The 22,342-nt window shown below is 42.6% G+C and overlaps 1 protein-coding gene across 1 annotated transcript in view; it reads right to left on the reverse strand.

Annotated features, from left to right (window-relative positions):
- LOC139467788 (uncharacterized) overlaps nucleotides 1-22,093 on the reverse strand; it is a 37,963-nt gene extending 15,870 nt beyond the window's left edge. The window contains exons 1-2 of the mRNA XM_071249295.1: nucleotides 22,029-22,093; nucleotides 12,385-12,734 (exon numbers count right to left, since the gene is read on the reverse strand). Coding sequence (XP_071105396.1) covers nucleotides 12,385-12,734; nucleotides 22,029-22,093 — 415 coding nt within the window. The remainder of the gene's footprint in view (nucleotides 1-12,384; nucleotides 12,735-22,028) is intronic.
- Nucleotides 22,094-22,342: the final 249 nt, after the last annotated feature.

Here is a 22,342-nt window from a genome sequence, read left to right on the forward strand (position 1 = left end):
AGGGTTGTGAGAATATGCGGGAAATACCCACCTGTGTATAAAATCCGACATTGCCGAGGTCGGATTCATCATTATTTAAATAAGGGGAAATATTTGTAAATTTATCATCGTAGGCGGTACATGTTGATATCTCATATAAGAAACAAACGACTCGTAAAACGCCATTCTCCGGATATTTCCGATGTTTTCCGAATGACATCGATCTATGGAACAACGTCTTAACTGTCAGGATAAGTTTGAGTACCTGATCTGTTCAGTCTTGTCTTGCTCAGAAGTTGTTTCAGTAATGCAGTAATGCTTTCAAAAAGTTTTACGGTAGACATGTTGAGGACATTTCAAAATTTGACACATCAGGGACAAAAATGATGTCCGATGCAATTCCATATTTTGACTTGTACCATATGTTCCCATGCTTTTTCAGGTGAACAATTAACTTGCCTTTGCATGTGTTTGTGACGGGTACCACCGATGGGGCAGGATACGCTGACCTTTTCGCGAACACCTGGTACCATTACTATTTGATAGAGATTCATAAACATATGCTCTTGATATAGTCGGAACTGTACAATCGCCTCTACTTCATGCAGATATTTCTATTGGATATGGAAAGGGTTTTGTCGCTTTATTTACTGGAAACAGAGGATAACGGGAACCATTTCTCACCTTGACTACCCACGGGATAAGCATATACCCTTCGCATGGCGCTGTCGGGTATGATGGCATCCTAGGATATTGTACTGCTAACACAAGGCTACAACCTTCACGGACTCAGTGGAGCTTTTATAAACGTTTATGGTCGACATATGGATGACCTTTCTAGTGATCGGTGACAAGAATGATGTCAAATGAAATTCCCTATTTGACTTGTACCATATGTTCCCGTGTTTTTTCCTGTGAACAATTGACTTGCAACTTCTTTGATAGGCATTTAGAAGTTGGCGTACTAAGTAAGGATAAGAATTTATGGATGAACAACTTCTTTATTACAATTAAGAGAGACGTTTCAGTGCTTGCTTGATAACGGTGTTAGAACCTACACTGAAACGTCGCTCTCAATTGTAATAAAGAAGTTGTTCATCCATAAATTCGTATCCTTACTTAATTGACTTGCATTTACATGTGTTTGTTGCGGGTGACACCGTTTGGGAAGGATGTCCTCACTTTTGGCGACGCCTGGTATCATCACTATTTGATAGTGATTCATAAACACATGCTCATGATATAGTCAGGCTCGTACAATCACGTGACCACACTGACCCCACCAAAGTCTCACCCCTACCCACATCATTACTCGACCCTAGCCTGGGAACATGGACGTATGACACAGACGTCTACAATAACACGATGCATAATTCGCGGAAATACCTTCAATAAACAATATTGCTGTACATAATCAGCGGGAAATAGAGTCCTATCGTTTTTCATTAACAAATTGAGATGGAAGACTGGCCAGGCATATCTTCATGTAGTATCTGTGAGCCACAACAATGAGAAGACGACCAATTACTGAATAAGGACCAGCTCAACATGGTGGGACGAAACAAACAGTACACATAGTGTAAGTTATAGCTCTCTTAATCTCAGTGGTGGTTGATGTCATAATGGTTGTATATTAACTATTACTCTATATGTCTTGGTGATGGTTATTGTTCTATATGTCCTGGTGATGGTTATTGTTCTATATGTCCTGGTGATGGTTATTGTTCTATATGTCCTAGTGATGGTTATTGTTCTATATGTCCTGGTGATGGTTATTATTCTATGTCTCCATGATGGTTATTGTTCTATATGTCTTGGTGATGGTTATTGTTCTATATGTCCTGGTGATGGTTATTGTTCTATATGTCTTAGTGATGGTTATTGTTCTATATGTCTTAGTGATGGTTATTGTTCTATATGTCCTGGTGATGGTTATTGTTCTACATGTCCTTGTGATGGTTATTGTTCTATATGTCCTGGTGATGGTTATTGTTCTATATGTCCTGGTGATGGTTATTGTTCTACATGTCCTTGTGATGGTTATTGTTCTATATGTACTAATGATTGTTATTGTTCTATGTCTCCGTGATGGTTATTGTTCTATATGTCCTAGTGATGGTTATTGTTCTATATGTCCTAGTGATGGTTAATGTTCTATATGTACTATTGATTGTTATTGTTCTATGTCTCCGTGATGGTTATTGTTCCATATGTCCTAGTGATGGTTATTGTTCTATATGTACTATTGATTGTTATTGTTCTATGTCTCCGTGATGGTTATTGTTCCATATGTACTAGTGATTGTTATTGTTCTATGTCTCCGTGATGGTTATTGTTCTGTATGTCCTAGTGATGGTTATTGTTCTATATGTCCTAGTGATGGTTAATGTTCTATATGTACTATTGATTGTTATTGTTCTATGTCTCCGTGATGGTTATTGTTCCATATGTCCTAGTGATGGTTATTGTTCTATATGTACTAGTGATGGTTATTGTTCTATATATCCTAGTGATGGTTAATGTTCTATGTCTCCATGATGGTTATTGTTTTATATGTCCTAGTGATGGTTATTGTTCTATATGTCCGAGTGATGGTTATTTTCTATATGTCCTTGTGCTGGTTATTGTTCAATATGTCCTGGTGACAGTTTTTGTTCTATATGACCTGGTGATGGTTATTGTTCTATATATCCTAGTGATGGCTATTGTTCTATATGTCCTGGTGATGGTTATTGCTCTATATGTCCTAGTAATGGTTAATTGCTCTATATGTCCTAGTGATGGTTATTGCCATAATTAATTAAGTTTATTTCAGTATAACGGCCACAGGCCCAAGAACAATCTAATTATATGTATTATATACAAAGTGGTGGTATAATATCAAGAGGTACAGAGTGCAGTTAATTTACAAATTAGAATCATAATAATGAAGAACGTAAAGCTAGGGCATCTTTAATGTATTCAGCACATAATGACAAAGTTTCAATGCTAGAAGTTTGAAGTAAAGTTCTGAGAGAATACTGATTTTTTAAATTTGTGTTGGGAAAATATGTGTGCCTTAGAATATATGATAAGTTGGCATACTAACAAAAAATGTATATCATCTTCTATAATATTTTTACAAAAATGACAAAATATAAGGAATGAATGCTCATTTCATTTTGAAAAAAAGAGATTGAACACATCAGCCTTTAACTCTTTGTTGAAATTCTAAAAGATATAAATCAATGGCACATATGTCCTAGTGATAGTTATTCTTCTTTAATATCTCGGTGATGCTTATCGTTCTATATATCTCAGTGCTTGTCATAGTTCTTGACCGCCTACGTGGTCTAGTGGTAGAGCGTCCGCCCGGAGAGCGGAAGGTTTGGGGTTCGATCCTCGGCCGCGTCATACCTTAAGACGTTAAAAGATTGTACTTGTTGTTACCCTGCTGTTACCTGGTCGGCTCGGAGTCAGTATACTGTGTCTGAGTGGGGTATTCATGTTGAACTGGGGCATGGTATCTCAGTGGGCTAGCACTATAAATCGGCATCAGTCCAGACTAGTCGCTATATCAGTACAATAATCTTGCACGCGACGTTAAACCCCATTTCACCTCACTTCACCTGTCATAGATCTTAATGTCCAAATGGCTGATATTACTCTTAATGTCCGAAAGACAGCTCGGGCCTAGTGACCGTTTTTGTGTCTTTATCTCGTTATCTGTCTGTTTGTCCTTGCGATAAATATTGCTGTATATGTCGTAGTGGTACAGCTATACAAATCGCAGTGACGTCTCTGTATTCATCCTGCTGACTATATTCAGATCGCTTTGTGAAAACGGGTCCTGTTGGTCATCATCCCAGTGCTGGTTCCAGCTCTATGTGTCAGTTGTGTGGAGCGTATGTATTGGCGATGGTTTTAAGGATCATGTAAATGTCATAAACAAGTTTTAACCACTGTCAGGTCATGGGTGTCTTATATTAATGTTTATAAGCCGCTACATTATCAATTACTATTGAAACCTAGCCGCTGTGTATCAAGACATTGCTTGCTTGATTTCCCCAAGGGGACAAGGTTAATACTTATTTATTGAAGTTCCGCCCTGAGGTTGTTTTATGGACCCCAGGGCAGCTGGTTGTTTGGAGAAATATATTCTGTCACATTGCTTGTGGAATTCGCTTCATCTTCCATAGTATCATTATGGACGTGTACAGGCTCAGAGAAAGTATCCAGGCACACGTATTTACATGCGTGTCCGTGTTAAACTAACATTGCAATATGGGGCACTCACATACGGCGTGTTGGGCCCGCCTATATATATTCATCAGATATTGACTTTCGGGAGGGAAAAACGGTATAATTAGCCGTCCTTATTCTTGAATGTTTGGAATAAACAGATTAAGACGAATTCTGTGAATCCCTCGGGACATTGAAGCAAAAAAGGTCTGATTTGTCAAGGGCTATCGCGACTAAAATACGAGCCCACTGGCCCAATAGATGGCCTTAGTCGGGCTCATTCCAACCAATCGGAGGAGCAAAAACACGATTTGTATTCACACGAGGGACAATTTAACGTTCTTTTCTGTCAATGCACTTTTCAGGCCACAGCGTCTTTGATAGTTCTTTATTGGCGTTCTCTAATTACCGAGTAAATCTGGCGGATGGGTTATAGGCCCCCCTGTCGGTCTCGGATTGACCAGACCATTGGCGGGAGTCACAAACTGCATTCCTCGCAACTAATCATTCGTAACGGGACAGCCATTACCACGGAGAGTGTTTTTATATGGTCACGGTTCGGTGAAGGTGAGATGTAATTCTGTTGATATTGGGGCAGTGTCCTAAAAGTGTATCGTATTTGCTTGTTTATTTAAACCAGTTTCATTGATGCCTTTGATTCTTGGACGATTATGTCGGGCAAGAATGACGGGTTTTATACTTTATTTTTGTTTGTGTCATTGAAAGATTCCAGGTTCATTTTAACATGAAGGCCTACCGTCTCTGCCATTCACGAATATATCTGCCAGGAAGAAACGCTTATGTTCAGCGAAGAGAGTAAGAGTCTATTGCGATCAATAAATGCAAACGTGTGTGATACTTTTTCAGCAGTTGTACCACTATTGGAAACAGTATGATTAGAACAGTATAACCTGGCTAGGCCGGACAGATTAGTCGGGAACTGTTTACAGGTTCCCATCAAAACATAGACGAAACGTTTTTTCTTTGTTTGGACAGGACTGGCTGTGCCTTTTCGCGAACACCTGCTGTCTTCACTGATTTTCTGAGATCCACTCACATAAGATTCACCGCTATTTTGTCTTCTACGCTCAATGGAATCTATTTCGCCAGATAATGAGTAAGTGAGTGAGTTGGGTTTAACGCCGCTTTTAACAGTATTCCAGTTATATCGCAGCGTATCAGTTTCATGTGGGAGGAAAGCCCGAAGTGAACAGGTTTTCTTTTTGGTTTGGGGTTACTATACTACAGTAGTACGTTTCTGTATCATGTGCCTAAGTGACCAGTACACTGCGTCATGTGCTGAACTGACGAGTACACTGCTTCATGTGCTGATGTGACGTGTACATTCATGAGCTGAAGTGACGAGTACTCTCAGCATGAGCTGAACTGACGAGTACATGCATTATGAGCTGAAGGGACGAGTACACTGCATCATGTGCTGAAGTGACGAGTACATGCATTATGAGCTGAAGTGACGAGTACACCGCATCATGTGCTGAAGTGACGGGTACACTCATCTTGAGCTGAAGTGACGAGTACACAACGTCATGGGCTGAAGTGACAAGCACACTGCATCATGAGCTGAAGTGACGGGTACACAACGTCATGGGCTGAAGTGACAAGCACACTGCATCATGCGCTGAAGTGACGAGTACACTCATCATGTGTTAAAGCGATGAGTACACAGCGTCATGTGCTGAAGTGATGAGGTCACGCATCATGAGCTGAAGTGACAAGTACACTGCATCATGCGCTGAAGAGACAAGTGCACTCATCTTGAGCTGAAGTGAAGTGCACTCATCATGAGCTGACGTGACGAGTGCACGCATTATGAGCTGAAGTGACAAGTACACTGTATCATGAGCTGAAGTGACGAGTACACTCATCATTAGCTGAAGTGACAAGTGCACTGTATCATGAGCTGAAGTGACGAGTATACACATCATGAGCTGAAGTGACGAGTGCATTGCATCATGAGCTGAAGTACATAGTACACTCATCTTGAACTGAAGTGACGAGTACATGCATCATGAGCTAAAGTGACGAATACATGCATCATGTGCTGAAGTGACGAGTGAGTACACAGCGTCATGTGCTTAAGTGACGAATACACTCATGTGCTGAGGTGACGAGTACATGTCTCATGAGCTGAAGTGACGAGTACACATGTGTGTTGAAGTGACGAGTACACTGCATCATGTGTTGAAGTGACGAGTACACTGCATCATGTGCTGAAGTGACGAATACATGCATCATGTGCTGAAGTGACGAGTGAGTACACAGCGTCATGTGCTTAAGTGACGAATACACTCATGTGCTGAGGTGACGAGTACATGTCTCATGAGCTGAAGTGACGAGTACACATGTGTGTTGAAGTGACGAGTACACTGCATCATGTGCTGAAGTGACGAGTACACTGCATCATGTGCTGAAGTGACGAGTACACTGCATCATGTGTTGAAGTGACGAGTACACTTGTGTGCTGAAGTGACGAGTTAACTGCATCATGTGCTGAAGTGACGAGTACACTTGTGTGCTGAAGCGACGAGTTAACTGCATCATGTGTTGAAGTGACGAGTACACTACATCATGTGCATAAGTGACGAGTACACTGCATCATGTGCTGAAGTGACGAGTACACTTGTGTGCTGAAGTGACGAGTTAACTGCATCATGAGCTGAAGTGACGAGTACACTCATCATGTGCTGAAGTAGATTTTGTATCAGCATGATATGAAGTGATGGATTATATTTAGTATTCTGTCAAGAGTAAGTAATTAATACTTGAAGTCCCGGCGAAATAGTTCCATCGGCGTCCTAGTGATAACAATGGTGTATATCATACAGATTACGTAGAGAACCCCCACACTAGCCACAGATTCACATGGGATGAACCCTCCATCTCCGACCATGGCACACAAGAGGCGTCATCACTTAACCTCCATCCGGGGACTCGGGAATAACCCCAAGACTCTAAGTCCTGGCCGCGGACTGTTATCACTGAGTGTACCGGGATTTCGGCCTGGGAATCTCATCTTGGCTTTTATCTAAATCATTGTCCAGAATCTATTGCCATAGTACCAACGCGTGATGGAATGTAGGACCCGTCTTCGTGTACGCCTGGTGCGCCATGCAACTCGATCCAACCTTTTAACACTTTGCGTTTGTTTTATAATGTGGAGCAAGACGCGAGAAAACTGTCATGGCAGTACCCCAGACTATGATGCGCCAAATGTTGGGTTCTGAGTGGTTTAAGTAATGGAACACTGCGAGATATCCGCGGAATGCAAGAATTGTGTAATGCATGGAAGATAACCTGGTAGACGATGAAAACCTTTTAATGTTTTTAGGACGTGTTGGTCGTGATGGTGGTGTTGGTGTTGTTGGAGGTTGTGGTAGTAAATGTTATAGCAAAAGATGCTTGCGGTTGTGGTAGTCGTGGTGGTAGTGGCGGTTGAAGTGGTAACGGCTGTAGTACTACAAGGACGGTAGTTTAGGGCAATACATCACCAGAGCGGTGTAGGGGGTAAGGGTGGCCCAGTCGTCTAAGGCGACGCGATTAGCTGTGCAGAGTTGCGTCCCTTGGGGACGCCAGAAACCTATGATTGTGGGTTCGAATCCCTGTTCGCCCCTATTATGTTTCTAGGTTTGTCAGCACCATATCTGTGCTCGTGGGTTTCACCTAAGTGGTAAACGCCTGAGACCTGCATCACTTCGGGCATTCCTCCTACATTAAGCTGACAAGCCGCAATATATGGGCGACTAGACGGATGTAAGCGCTTATCCTATGTTGTAGTTTTATTGAATTATAATAACGACTGTTTCACATTTCGAAGTACTTTAGTTGTTAACTGCACATATGTCTTACGCTAATCAACTTTCCGCTTTTACTGAGTCAATGAATCAACGTTATTTTAGAAATTTTCTCTTTTCGTATTCTCTGAGTTTAGCGTCCGGTAGATGTCTTAACAGTTAACACATGACACGTCTGTTCTGTGGGATCACATCGCGCCGACCCCCGTGGTACATGCTGCAAAGCGATCTGTCTTATAGTACATGCACACAGAGTTGCCGGGTTGAATAGAGACCTCAGACACATATGTGATGATTGACTTCATTCAATGAATCAAACTGCCGTATTGATTTACCGTACTTAAAGCTGATCGGTGAGATGCAACATCCTATATCCTATGAACAGCCACATAGTGCCATCAGAGACCAAGATCTCACATCTAAGCAAGTTGCCGTTCTCACATCGTATTCTACTGTACAGATCTTTTCAGCAAAGCTGCCGAATGTTCCATATCGCATGTACGACCTTCCTGGCAATGTTGCCATTCAGATGTCTCGCATCATATAAACGACCTTTCTGGCAATGTTGCCAATCAAATGTCTCGCATCATATAAACGACCTTTCTGACAATGTTGCCAATCAAATGTCTCGCATCATGTATTCCACTTTCATGGCAATGCTGCCAATCAAATGTCTCGCATCATGTATTCCACCTTTCCGGCAATGTTGCCAATCAAATGTCTCGCATCATGTATTCCACCTTTCTGGCAATGTTGACAATCAGATGTCTCGTATCATATAAACGACCTTTCTGACAATGCTGCCAATCAAATGTCTCGCATCATGTATTCCACCTTTCTGGCAATGTTGCCAATCAAATGTCTCGCATCATATAAACGACCTTTCTGGAAATGTTGCCAATCAAATGTCTCGCATCATGCATTCCACCTTCATGGCAATGTTGCCAATCAGATATCTCGCATCATATAAACGACCTTTCTGGCAATGCTGCCAATCAGATATCTCGCATCATATAAACGACCTTTCTGGCAATGTTGCCAATCAGATATCTCGCATCATATAAACGACCTTTCTGGCAATGTTGCCAATGTAATGTCTCGCATCATGCATTCAAACTTTCTGGCAATGTTGCCAATCAGATGTCTCGCATCATATAAACGACCTTTTTGGCAATGTTGCCAATCAGATATCTCGCATCATGTATTCCTACTTTCTGGCAATGTTACCAATCAAATGTCTCGTATCATAAAAACGGCCTTTCTGGCAATGTTGACAATCAGATGTCTCGCATCATATAAACGACCTTTCTGACAATGCTGCCAATCAAATGTCTCGCATAATGTATTCCACCTTTCTGGCAATGCTGCCAATCAGATGTCTCGCATCATGTATTCCACCTTTCTGGCAATGTTGCCAATCAGATGTCTCGCATCATGTATTCCACCTTTCTGGCAATGTTGCCAATCAAATGTCTCGCATCATATAAACGACCTTTCTGGCAATGTTGCCAATCAAACATCTCGCATCATGTATTCCACCTTTCTGGCAATGTTGCCAATCAAATGTCTCGCATCATATAAACGACCTTTCTGGCAATGTTGCCAATCTGATGTCTTGCATCATGCATTCCACCCTTATGGCAATGTTGACAATCAGATGTCTCGTATCATATAAACGCCCTTTCTGGCAATGTTGTCAATCAAATGTCTCGCACCATGTATTCCACCTTCATGGCAATGTTGACAATCAGATGTCTCGCATCATGTATTCCACCTTTCTGGCAATGTTGCCAATCAGATGTCGCGCATCATGTATTCCACCTTCATGGCAATGTTGACAATCAGATGTCTCGAATCATGTATTCCACCTTCATGGCAATGTTGTCAATCAAATGTCTCGCACCATGTATTCCACCTTCATGGCAATGTTGACAATCAGATGTCTCGCATCATGTATTCCACCTTTCTGGCAATGTTGCCAATCAGATGTCTCGCATCATGTATTCCACCTTCATGGCAATGTTGACAATCAGATGTCTCGAATCATATAAGCGTCCTTTATTGCTAAGTTGACAATCAGATGTCTCGCATCATATAAACGCCCTTTCTGGCAACGTTGTTGATCCCACATAGTTATGTAGAATGTTGCTAATCAGATATCACATAGTATGGTGACGCATGGGTGCAGCACGAGACGTTCGCTCCTCACTCAGCGGACAAAGCATATCAGCACCAGTCCTACACCTCCGGAGGGCTAATAAGCTTCCCCTCCCCCTCCCCTCCGCTGATATGCATGTCGGGACGGCCAACTGTACCCACAGCCTCTGTATCTGCTCCACTCCCACATCTCATCAGGCGTGGTATAATGACGCTGATAGCTTCACGCTGAGGATGGTTTCCTCTCTCTGTTGTATCTGAGGATCTGTTATTCTTTATCTCACTTCAAAGGTAGCGGTGTCCATCACAGATATTGTTACTACAGGAGGGTATGATGCGCTTTGAATGGAGACGGAGCGAGTGTGTGTCAGATTAGGTAGGTGTGGTGTTGTTTAAAGGTAGAACGGGGAAGTCAAAGACAGATAAAAGCCCGATGCTTATACGCGAATAACTTAAATAAAAACATGTCACATGTACGGTTGTTGAAATGCGATGGGCTTGCCTATGCATGACAGATACAGTGTGATAGTTATTCGTAATTGTATGAAAATAATAGCGTACACATAGTGAAGAAACTGCAATCGGCGCGACCCATGAAGATTTTGGGTGGGATAGGTCTTCAGCAACCCATTTTTGTCGTGAAAGACGACTATGCTTGTCGTAAGAGGCGACTAACGGGGTCGGGGGTCAGGCTTGCTGACTTGGTTGATGCATGTCATCGTATTCCGATTGCGTGGAGCGATGATCATGATGTCAATCACGGGATCGTCTGGTTCCGACTCGACTATTGCGGCGTTAAACAAGAAACAAAGCAATCGGTTAGTCCAAGACAGATTTAACGTGATTGCTGTACGGGATTCTGGTGTGTTTGGACACACACATTCACGTCAGTTATAATGCAGTGGGCGTGGGCTATTCATACCATATAAAGCGTGACAGTCACAGAGAGATATATATGTGTTGGCAAGGCTGCAATGGCACGCCAAAGACATATCATAGTGTGATGGTTATCCGTGAGTGGTTTAAAGTCTGTAACATACTTGATGACGCATTACACGTCAAAGACATATCATTGTGTGATGGTTACCCGTGAATGGTTTAAAGTCTGTAATATACTTGATGGCGCTTTAAACGTCAAAGACATATCGTAGCGTGATGTTTATCCGTGAATGGTTTAAAGTGTCTCATATTCTTGGTGGCGCTTTAAACGTCAAAGACATATCGTAGCGTGATGTTTATCCGTGAATGGTTTAAAGGGTCTCATATTCTTGGTGGCGCTTTAAACGTCAAAGACATATCGTAGCGTGATGGTTATCCGGGAATGGTTTTTAGTGTGTCATACACTTAAGTATTTGGTGGTGCTTTACATGTCAAAGACATCTGATATAGTGATAGTATGAAAGTGTGTCATATACTTGGTGGCGCTGCTGAAATGGACGGGTCAAGACGGATAAAGAGTGATAATTATACGTGATTGATTGATTGAGTGAGTATTGGTTTTACGTCGCTTTTAGCAATATCCCAGCAGTATCACGGTGGGGGACACCAGAAATGGGCTTCACACATTATACTCATGTCGGGAATCGAACCCGGGTCTCCGGCGTGACGAACAAACGTATTAACCACTAGGCTACCCGACCGCCCCTATATGTAATTGAAGATACGTGTGGTACGGATACTGTAGTGAGACTTAAGGAACAATACGTGGCCTGCTGATAATAAAAATAGGGTTAGATATAATGCAAACATATTGAGAATTTGTAAAAGTGTATTTGATATAGTCTTGTCTGATGCAAGTACATGTTATTGGTTATTTAGATGTGTGCCTTGCCCTTTCTCAAACTGCCACTGCGAGGTACAGCAGATATGTTATCGGTAGTGATATACACCTGAATGCAGGTAACTGTTTTGGCGTCTCTCAGATTGTGTTTGCTCATCAAACCTATATCAGCAAAGCACTATACCTGTCATCTTTCCCCCGCGGCGAACGAGGTTTGACTGATTTAGTAATTCAAAATGCATTACATTTATCTGCAGTTATAACTTAAGGCTACATATTTGACTCTGTAGATAAGTAAAGGAATGCTGCTATTGATGTGCCCGTGTATGTTTGTATACGCCTGTGTATGCATGTGTGTGTGTGTGTGGGGGGGGGGGGGGGGGGGGGGGGTCTCCGTGTATGAGAGCATAATGGAGGAGGACAGAGTGCACTAACAAACGTCCATGTAAAAGGCAACGGGTTCGGAGAGGTCAGAGACGTTATCGTCGATGTGACTGTAATTGCGATCGTTGACGCTAACTTTGGGGTTGTGGTTGGCGTTGTGGTTGACATTGTGATTGGCGTTGTGGTTGGTGTTGTGGTTGTGATTTGCATTGGGGTTGTGGTGGACGTGGTAGTTGGTGTTGGGTTTGTGTTTGGCGTTATGGTTGACGTTGGGGTTGTGATTGGCGTCGTAGTTGGTGTTGGGTTTGTGGTCGATGCTGTGGTTGTGGTTGACGCTGTGGTTATGGTTGGCGTTTTGGTTGACGTTGTGGTTGACGATCGGGTTGTGACTAACATTGTGGCTGTGGTTGACGCAGTGGTTGGCGTTGTGGTTGTGGTTGACGTAGTGGTTGGCATTGTGGTTGGCGTTTTACCTAGCCTAGTGGTTGTTGTTGACGTAGTGGTTGACGTTGTGGTACTGGTTGGCATTGTGGTTGTGGTTGACGTAGTGGTTGGCATTGTTGTTGGCGTTGCGGTTGTGATTAGCATTGTGGTTGGCGTTGTGGTTGTGGTTGACGTAGTGGTTGGCATTGTGGTTGGCGTTTTACCTTGGCTAGTGGTTGTGGTTGACGTAGTGGTTGGTGTTGTGGTTGTGGTTGACGTAGTGGTTGGCGTTGTGGCAGTGGTTGGCAATGTGGTTGGCGCTGTGGTTGTAGTAGACGGGATCACAACAACCCGTGCTACAGTTGGCACTTTTTTACTTCACATCTTTTTTACATACTTAATCCAGCAGAGGAGGAAGATAAGCCCCACATCCCTCCATTGACTCCAACACAAGTCTCATCGGATACCCTTATTGTCACGCGTCATTATATACCAGTTATCGGCCTTATGATAATAAATGCAATTTGTCCATCTTGTCGATGGTAATACCATACAACAGTATCCCATACAGAAGTCCGCAAGTCACGGTAGCTGGCGCGGATCAAAGCAAAACTCTAGAGCTGGCTGTAGCTCTACTCCCGTGTTGTGTGAGTGATCAAAGCAGTGGAGCCTCGTGTTCCTTGCTGTCGATATACTCACTCATCAGGGATAACCACAAGAAGAAACATTACACGAGAGGTCTTCTTCTTTCTCATCATAAACCGAGTTCCGATCATTAATTCCTGTCTGATTCACGAAATATAAATCATGGTATAATTGACAAAAAGTGTGTTGAAATCTTTCCTTTCGTCTTGAATCTAGCTGAGAGCATTATCAAATAATTATCATCCTTTCATATGAACGTGACTGAAGATAGTTTCTGTAGTGTTAAGCATATAGCAGTGAGGCCTGGTCTAGACGGGAGAAGGACCTGGCGGTTTAAATGCCCGATTATGTTACAAATTCTACGCAGCTGACCTTAATACTCCACACCAGGAACAGATACACATATAACTGAATGTGGGGCTATCTGGCGTTTTGGTGTGTATGCGTGTGCGTGTATGTGTGCGTGTGCTATGTACATTACTGTCAACGAAACTCTGCATCATGTCTTATGACTAAGTGGGGACACGGGTGGCCCAGTCTTCTAGGTCGTCGCAATTCGCTATGGAGATTTGCGGCCATTAGGCATGCCAGAAACATGTTAACGCTGGTTCGATTCCCCGATTCGCCCTCGTTATGATTGTCAGAACCATACTCGTGCTCGTGGGTTTCCCCAAAATTGTCAACGTCTAAGACACGAATAATAGGATTGTCAGGAGAGTTCATAAAAGGGTTGTGCAGAGATCCGATGGTAGTTTAACAGAGGTCATGTCAGGGTTGTAAGGAGATCCCGCTATGGCTCAACGCAGGTCATACTGGGGTTTCGAGGAGATCTTGCAGTGGTTCAACAGAGGTCATACAGGGGTTGTAAGGAGATCTTGCTGTGGTTCAACAGAGGTCATTCTGGGGTTGTAAGGAGATATTGCAGTGGTTCAACAGAGGTCATACAGGGGTTGTAAGGTGACCTTGCAGTAGTTCAACAGAGGTCATACTGGGGTTGTAAGGAGATATTGCAGTGGTTCAACAGAGGTCATACTGGGGTTGTAAGGAGATCTTGCAGTGGTTCAACAGAGGTCATACTGGGGTTGTAAGGAGATCTTGCAGTGGTTCAACAGAGGTCATACAGGGGTTGTAAGGAGATCTTGCAGTGGTTCCACAGAGGTCATACAGGGGTTGTAAGGAGATCTTGCAGTGGTTCAACAGAGGTCATACTGGGGTTCAAGGAGATTTCGTGGTGGTTCAACAAATGCCATACCAGGGTTGTAAGGAAATCTTTCAGTTGCTCAACAGAGGCCTCACTGGGGTTTAAAGATGGGTTTAAAGATGGGTTTTAAGCGCCCATTGTACAGCTCTATGTATTGGTCGGACAAGCTAGTTACTAGTACTGTTGTGAAGTGATCAGTGTATTGAGACAATGGAAATGAAGAGACACTATATTTTCATAAGTGAAGCTTTCTGTGTGGAATGTTACGTCCTTTAGTATAGGATTATGATCAGAAGTTAAGTAGGCAGTTTCACTATACCGAAAGTAAGACTTCACCTACCTCAGTGCAGTTATACCGTCTAATGTGTAGATATATAGACTAGTTGGCTAGACATAGACTGCAGCAGTCTCCATGACATTACAATAACAATCAATTATGTCTCACAGTATCTTATAACCAATCAAACAAAATGCAATAAAAAGTTTTTTTCAGTGTTTGTCATGGACAAGGCAAAGATAAATCTCAGAAATTTTATATCATTTTTATTCAATGTATCTTGGACACACGTCCAGGTCTGGGTTGGGATCTAAGAGAAGTTCAAGATAATTGAGCAAGTGGGTTATATATAGAGTGAATGAGTGAGTCGGGTTTAACGCCGCTTTTAACAGTATTCCAGTGATATCGCGGCGTGGCAGCTTAGTGTGGGAGGAAAGCCCGAAGTGATGCAGGTCTTAGACGTTTACTACTTTGGTGAAACCCACCTGCACGGGTATGGTGCTGACAAACCTAGAAACATAATCGGGGCGAACAGGGATTCGAACCCACAATCATAGGTTTCTGGCGTGCCCAAGGGACGCAACTCTGCACAACGAATCGTGGCGCCTTAGACGACTGGGCCCCCCGTGCCCCCCGTTATATATAGAGGACAAATCAGATGGGTCCTGTGAACGGGTTCCGACTATTTTCAACCCTGAAGTGCACATTAACCCGTGTCGATGTCTCCTGAGTGCAGGGTGGGCATCACTGAAACAGAAGAATACGGTTCATCTTCCAGGCACCTTGCCACCTCACATATTGACCCCACCATCAACGCACAATACTACGCCTCCCACGATTCTCACAACACGAGAGATGGTATGTTCTAATGACGATCAGCCAGAGTCTGTATAGCCACCTCAACGAGCATGACGATTCCACGTTATAAATGTAGATAGTCTTTTAAGCAGTCCGGAGCACCGGTCCAAGGGGAGATGTATATGAAAGACGAAGGTCTAACACTCAGATCTAGTTAACAACACAAAGGATGCGATGTTTTCCGCCAGGATCGGTTTAGTCCGGCATATCGCAATCAAAAGCGTCATGGAAAGTGTTTATGTGATCTCCCCACGAGGGGTGCACGTGCAGGCAGGGGTCTACACAGCATGCACGTGCAGCACGGACGTACAGACGCGAGAGGCGTGGTGAGTTGGACACTATGACGCGACTGCCTTCAAAGAGAGGTCGGACTGGATCACTCTAACCACTGGGGACACAGAACAATATACACAGATTTGTTTTCATGAACAGCAGAAAGTATCTTTGAAACTTAACCACACAAATCCTCAACAACCTGTCCTAACATCACCACATGATTTGATCTCAAGTTCTATCCAATCAAGCTCGTGGGTTTCACCGAAGTGGTAAACGTCTGAGAGCTGCATCACTTCGGGCTTTCCTCCCACATTAAGCTGACACGCCGTGATATAACTGGAATACTGTTAAAAGCGGCGTTAAACCCAACTCACTCACTCACTCACTCACTCACTCACTCACTCACTCTATCCAATCAAACTATCATATACGAAATCACCCAATCTAAAGCCCCAGACTTGGCCATTCGGGGGGCGGTCGGGTAACCTAGTGGTTACAACATCCGCACGTCCCGCCGAAGACCAGGGTTCGAATCCAGACATGGGTACAACGTGTGAAGCCCATAATTGCTAAAAGCGGCGTAAAACCATATTCACTCACTCACCATTTGATCCTCACATCCCCACCTGGCAACCCTTTAGGTCAGCAATCTCTGGCGAGATGAGATGTTGTCCATGCCCCATTCCCCACCCCGCACACGTGATTGACAAACCAGGGCAATCGCTGTGCCCCCACACACTGACCCTGGGGCGAATAGCACTGCCCGTTCGCTCTTCACGCCAAGGATCCGGGTTCGATTCCCCACATGGGTACAATGTGTGGAGCCCATTTCGTGTGTCCCCCGGCGTGATATTGCAGGATAATTGCTAAAAGCGTCGTAAAACCACATACTATAGGTTAAACACAACTTAAAAGTAAATTAACCCCTACGGTGTTAATAATGTCAATAGCGCGTTAGGTAAGACGTACATGTACTTGTGTATCGTGAAGAGACAACAGGATACCGCGTATTATGAGATAGATCTTAGCAGAAAACAAGAAGGAAGGAGCAAGTACGATGAATGGGCATGTTGCTTCGGGTTCTGTCCGATGTTTTAATCGTTTTGGGTATGATTATCACGTCACGTGGTGAATCTACAATATATCAGTGATGAATCTACAAGATATCTGTGATGAATATACAATATATCTGTGATGAATGTACAATATATCAGTGATGAATCTACTATATATCTGATGAAGGTACAATATATCAGTGATGAATCTACTATATATCTGTGATGAATATACAATATATCTGTAATGAATGGACAATATATCAGTGATGAATGTACAATATATCTGTGATGAATGTACAATATATCTATGATGAATGTACAATATATCAGTGATGAATGTACAATATATCTGTGATGAATGTACAATATATCAGTGATGAATGTACAATATATCAGTGATGAATCTACTATACATCTGTGATGAATGTACAATATATCAGTGATGAATCTACTATATATCTGTGATGAATGTACAATATATCAGTGATGAATGTACAATATATCAGTGATGAATCTACTATATATCTGTGATGAATGTACAATATATCAGTGATGAATGTACAATTTATCAGTGATGAATCTACTATATATCTGTGATGAATGTACAATATATCAGTGATGAATCTACTATATATCTGTGATGAATGTACATTATATCAGTGATGAATGTACAATATATCAGTGGTGGATGTACAATATATCATATACTTCGATAGTTTACTGCAGTGAACACACCACTTTGAAGCAACTATTGTCTTACAAGAGTTACCTCCCTGCATATTATTTCCCTTGTATAAGTGTCGAGCCCGAACAAAAAAAGTTGACTTCCTTTTTTACGTTTGTTCAACATTGACAAGGCAAATGATGACAGATGGTCATTAATGGAGTTAATACGCTTCTTGCCGTTTGTTTTTCTCTTGAAAACGTTTCGTTATGAACTGTCAATTTCTCATGTCTCAATTGAGACTTCGATTCGCAAAGCGCCATTTTTGTAACTTGACCAGCATGTATTCCTTTGCTTCCAACAGCGCTCTCGTAGATTTCAAGAATATTTTTTGTTGAAATAATTTGTATATAATCATATCCAAATGTATGATAATGAATTTTATTAATCTCAAATATTGTTTGTTACTTTTGTTTATATTTTACTTTTATATATATTTAGGATTTTGCAAACAAGGAACTACTTTTTAGGTCGCAAGGGGTAGTGAAACATCCCTGAATTTACCTTTCAAGGTTTTTCATGTGTAATGAAATAACAAAACACGATGTATATATAAAAATAGAATATTCCATGTGTTTCGCTAGGTTAAGCGAAGACATAAGGGTTCGCTTTAGTCCAAATAGCAATTGAAAGTCAATGTTTCACACCGTTTCGCGAAGACCTGCGAGTCTCTTTACTCGTGGTGGTGCGGGTTATGGCTATATCGTGGAGGGTCCATGCTGTTTGGCGTAGGAAGGCGTGCATGTTAACTAGATGTGCAAATACATGCATTTATCTCAAACAGGTAGTCTTTTCTTATAAATCCGTCAACATGGTAAGAACAAAGATAAACACACTTTTACCCCCAATCACCTGGCTCGAGCTGAGGAGCGCCAGCAATGCAAACACAACATTCTATCTTTAGTTAACAATTCATTCAATCCCGGCAAAAAGGCCTTGTTGAAAGCCATCAGAACGGGCCCATCATCGCGCGGATGGCTGTGGTCACGTGACTAACGGTCTGTGCTATGTCGGTGTTTACCTTCGGGAGAACCCACAGCTTCACACATGTTACCGGAACCTAGATATTTTCTTTTAATTACAATAATGACACGAGTGACATTTTAGAGACTAACAAAACGTAACATCGACCGTTTAAGAAACTGGCGGCGGGTGTAATCGTGCTTCTACCGTAGGCAGTGACGCTTGGCCGTACCGGATCTGTTGCTAACCCTTCTCTACCTCACATGCACTTTAATGTCTCGGTATACACATGGTCAGCAGAGGCAATGTGTTATTGAAGTGCACACTTTGCCGTTTATAGTTCCGGATGGTCTTTTACCGACCTATAGTCCCGTGAAGATTTCGGGTTAGAATTGGTCTTCAGCAATCCATGCTTGTCGTAAGAGGCAGCTAACGGGATCGGGTGGTCTGGCTTGCAGAATTGGTTGATGCATGACATCGAATCCCAATGGCGTAGAACGATGTTCATGACGTCAATCATTGCATTGTCTGGCCCAGATTCGATTATTTACAGACCGCTGTCTTATAGCTGGAATACTGCTGAATGCGGCGTTAAGAACAATCCGTGCCAACCGTTGTTGCAAACTAATCAGACAAAAATTCATTGACCTTAAATGTCACACAATATTTCATATTTCCAGAACCTTCAACATTTTCCAAAACGAACACCATTTCATCCAAGTTGTTCAATCATAGGAACGTGTTGCAGAACGATAACTTGGCAGTTCATGATTCCTCTACTTGTAGCTGCCAAGACCGCTACCATCATGTTGACTTTTCTTTTGTTGACAATACCAATTCGTCAGTAAACTAAATGTGACCCAACATATCGTGAAGTGTATGCTACTAATTGTGATCTCAACGTTAGAATCATCATAGAAGCTGTCGAGGCGTATGCCCCCAAATCGTCCAATACAGAACATGAATCTGTTTAATGACTTTCAGATGGGGTTAAATCAGTGCGTGATGTTGTCATTGGTAGACTGCACAAACTGAAAAAGAAGACACAAAATGAAAATAGACCAGTCATCAAAAACCTCCCCGCCTTACATGAAAAGTGTGTGGTTGTTCCCATGGTAAGGCATCAAATAACATAACCATTATATGTGAGCATCACTACATTAATTGTTTGATCACAGAACTCGGTATAAGTTACATCAAATAATGCCACATAAAAGTATATAAATAAGTTGACAGGGGAAATAATCTGCTACTCGTACATACCAGTACTATCATGTAGTTAATTTATCCTGGATTCCTGCAAATGTACCACCAAATCCCTTAAAGATTAACCTTAATCAGTAGTACAATCAAAGAAGGATTTTCTCATATTCACAGAATATAATTTGCAAATTTGAAAAAAACACACCATGGGGTGGTCGGGTAGCCTAGTGGTTAAAGCTCGTCACGCCGAAGAGCCGGGTTCGATTCCCGACATGGGTACAATGTGTGAAGCCCATTTCTGGTGCCCCCCTCTGTGATATTGCTGGAATATTGCTAAAAGCGGCGTAAAACCATACTCACTAACTCATTCACTCAAACATTCAAATGATTTGCTAGATTAATGAATGGATGCAATCTTAGAATCTTTGATCATGTCGAAAAATATTCCAGCAGTTCAAGCCTTTACTTGCAATTCCCTATTTTGGCTTGAACCATATGTTCCTGTGTTTGTTCAGGTGAAGACTTGACTTGACATTGCGTGTGTTAGTGCCATCTGTGGGGCAGCAAACGCTCACCTTTTCTCAGTCAAATGGAATCATCACTATTTGCTGATTCATAAACACATTCGTATGACATTGAATCGTTCGACTCACTATGACCCGTAGTCTAGGACCGCCCTTTTGCACCCTGTTGCAAGCGGTGATCAGCTGTTGTTGGACTTAGTTTGTCTGTTGCACTCAGCAAATATTCCAGCTATACGACGGCGGTCTGTAAATAATCAAGTCTGGACCAGACAATCGAGTGGTTGACATCTTGAGCATCGTCCTACGCAATTGGGATACGTAGACATGCTTCAAGCCTGATCACCCGATCCCGTTAGTCGCCTCAGTAGGGCTAAGGCTGTCCCGTTGCTACCTGTTGTTGAAGCGGTGATCAGTTGTAGAAGGTCAAGACTGACCCGTGGTCAAGAACTGTCCTTTTGCAACCAGTTGTTGAATCAGCAACTGATCAATGCTGCAGAACTCAGTTGTTGACTTGGTGGAAGTATTGAACACGAGAGACGGAACAAAAACGTAGCGTAATGGTCTGAGGACATCCAGTAATATTTGAACGAAGATGTTTCCCAAGAGAGCCCAGCATGCTCCTTTTAATTTCGTTTCTGCTAAATGCAGTTTTAAATACAGGCCAACATTTGTGAGTAGATGGTGTGATGGGCTGGTTAACGGTGTACCCTGATCCAACACAGCACCACAATCCTACAACCCTGAGGGTTGGGCTGAATGAGGGGGTACGGCTGTGTGGACGCTATGCGTGGACGTAATTGGTTCTCATCAACAGCCGATGAAAGTAGCAGTCGAGCTTGTATTTTGTCCACATCTGTGATTGGAGGTCCCCGCATCACACAAAGTGGAAGGCTGCTGAATGGGCTCATGGAGAAATGCATGTAAACACTTTAAGCGTTGATACGTCCATGTAATTAGATCAATCAACTAAAGCTAAGTACACGGTGAATACCGCGCAGCCCAGCTTCCAGAAGTACTTAGCAGACATCTTTCCCACAAACACGCCGCCGTTTACAAATCCTAACATTACTTGAGCAAATCGAAGAAAAGGCGCCGATCTTGGAGAAATTGGTTTACAAAAATGCTGAGGCGTATTACGTGGTTATTCGTTGACCTTGTGTGTGGAAAGACTGGATTATGCCACTGCAGGAGCTGGCGATGGTGCTGTGGCTGTCACGTCGTGGGATTCCGGGGAGCAGCGACGACGCTACAGAGTCATCGACACGACAGGAACATCAATGACGGGATCACACACAACTTCAGACTTGCCAATAATCTTCAATGAATGTAATCGCTGGCCCCACCTTCTTCATGGTGTTAGAAGTCCAGTTTGTCATCGGAATTCAGAGCAGGGACAAGCGATGATCTGCCTAACATTAGCTTAAAGGGCACCTGTTCTCACAGTATTGAGATGATGTCGGCTTACAGGAACGTGCTACTTGCCCAGACTCATACAAAGGGTGCTGGGGTCTGCGGTGTGAGACGCCTCAAGGTCTGTTCTCACTTTATCCTGTTGGCCTGCTGGCCTGGAGACGACGATCGGACAACACTGTCAAACCACAACTCCATGCCTGCCATATAAATGTCTTGGTTTTCTCAATGACCAGGCATGAGCAACGAAGGTTCTTTGCATCAATTCTCAATAATTTGTCCTAAAGTGTCCCGCAAATATTGAAAATTGAAATAAAAAAATAATCTAGAAGTATGAACTGACCATATTTAGATGTATGAATTGACCAAAGGGAAAAGAGGAAAGCACAACCACATTTAGATGTATGAATTGACCAAAGGGAAAAGGGAGAAAACACAACCACATTT

The sequence above is a fragment of the Haliotis cracherodii genome, unplaced genomic scaffold, assembly GCF_022045235.1.
Source record: "Haliotis cracherodii isolate W230 unplaced genomic scaffold, xgHalCrac1.p SCAF_2, whole genome shotgun sequence".
Lineage (NCBI taxonomy): Eukaryota > Metazoa > Mollusca > Gastropoda > Lepetellida > Haliotidae > Haliotis > Haliotis cracherodii.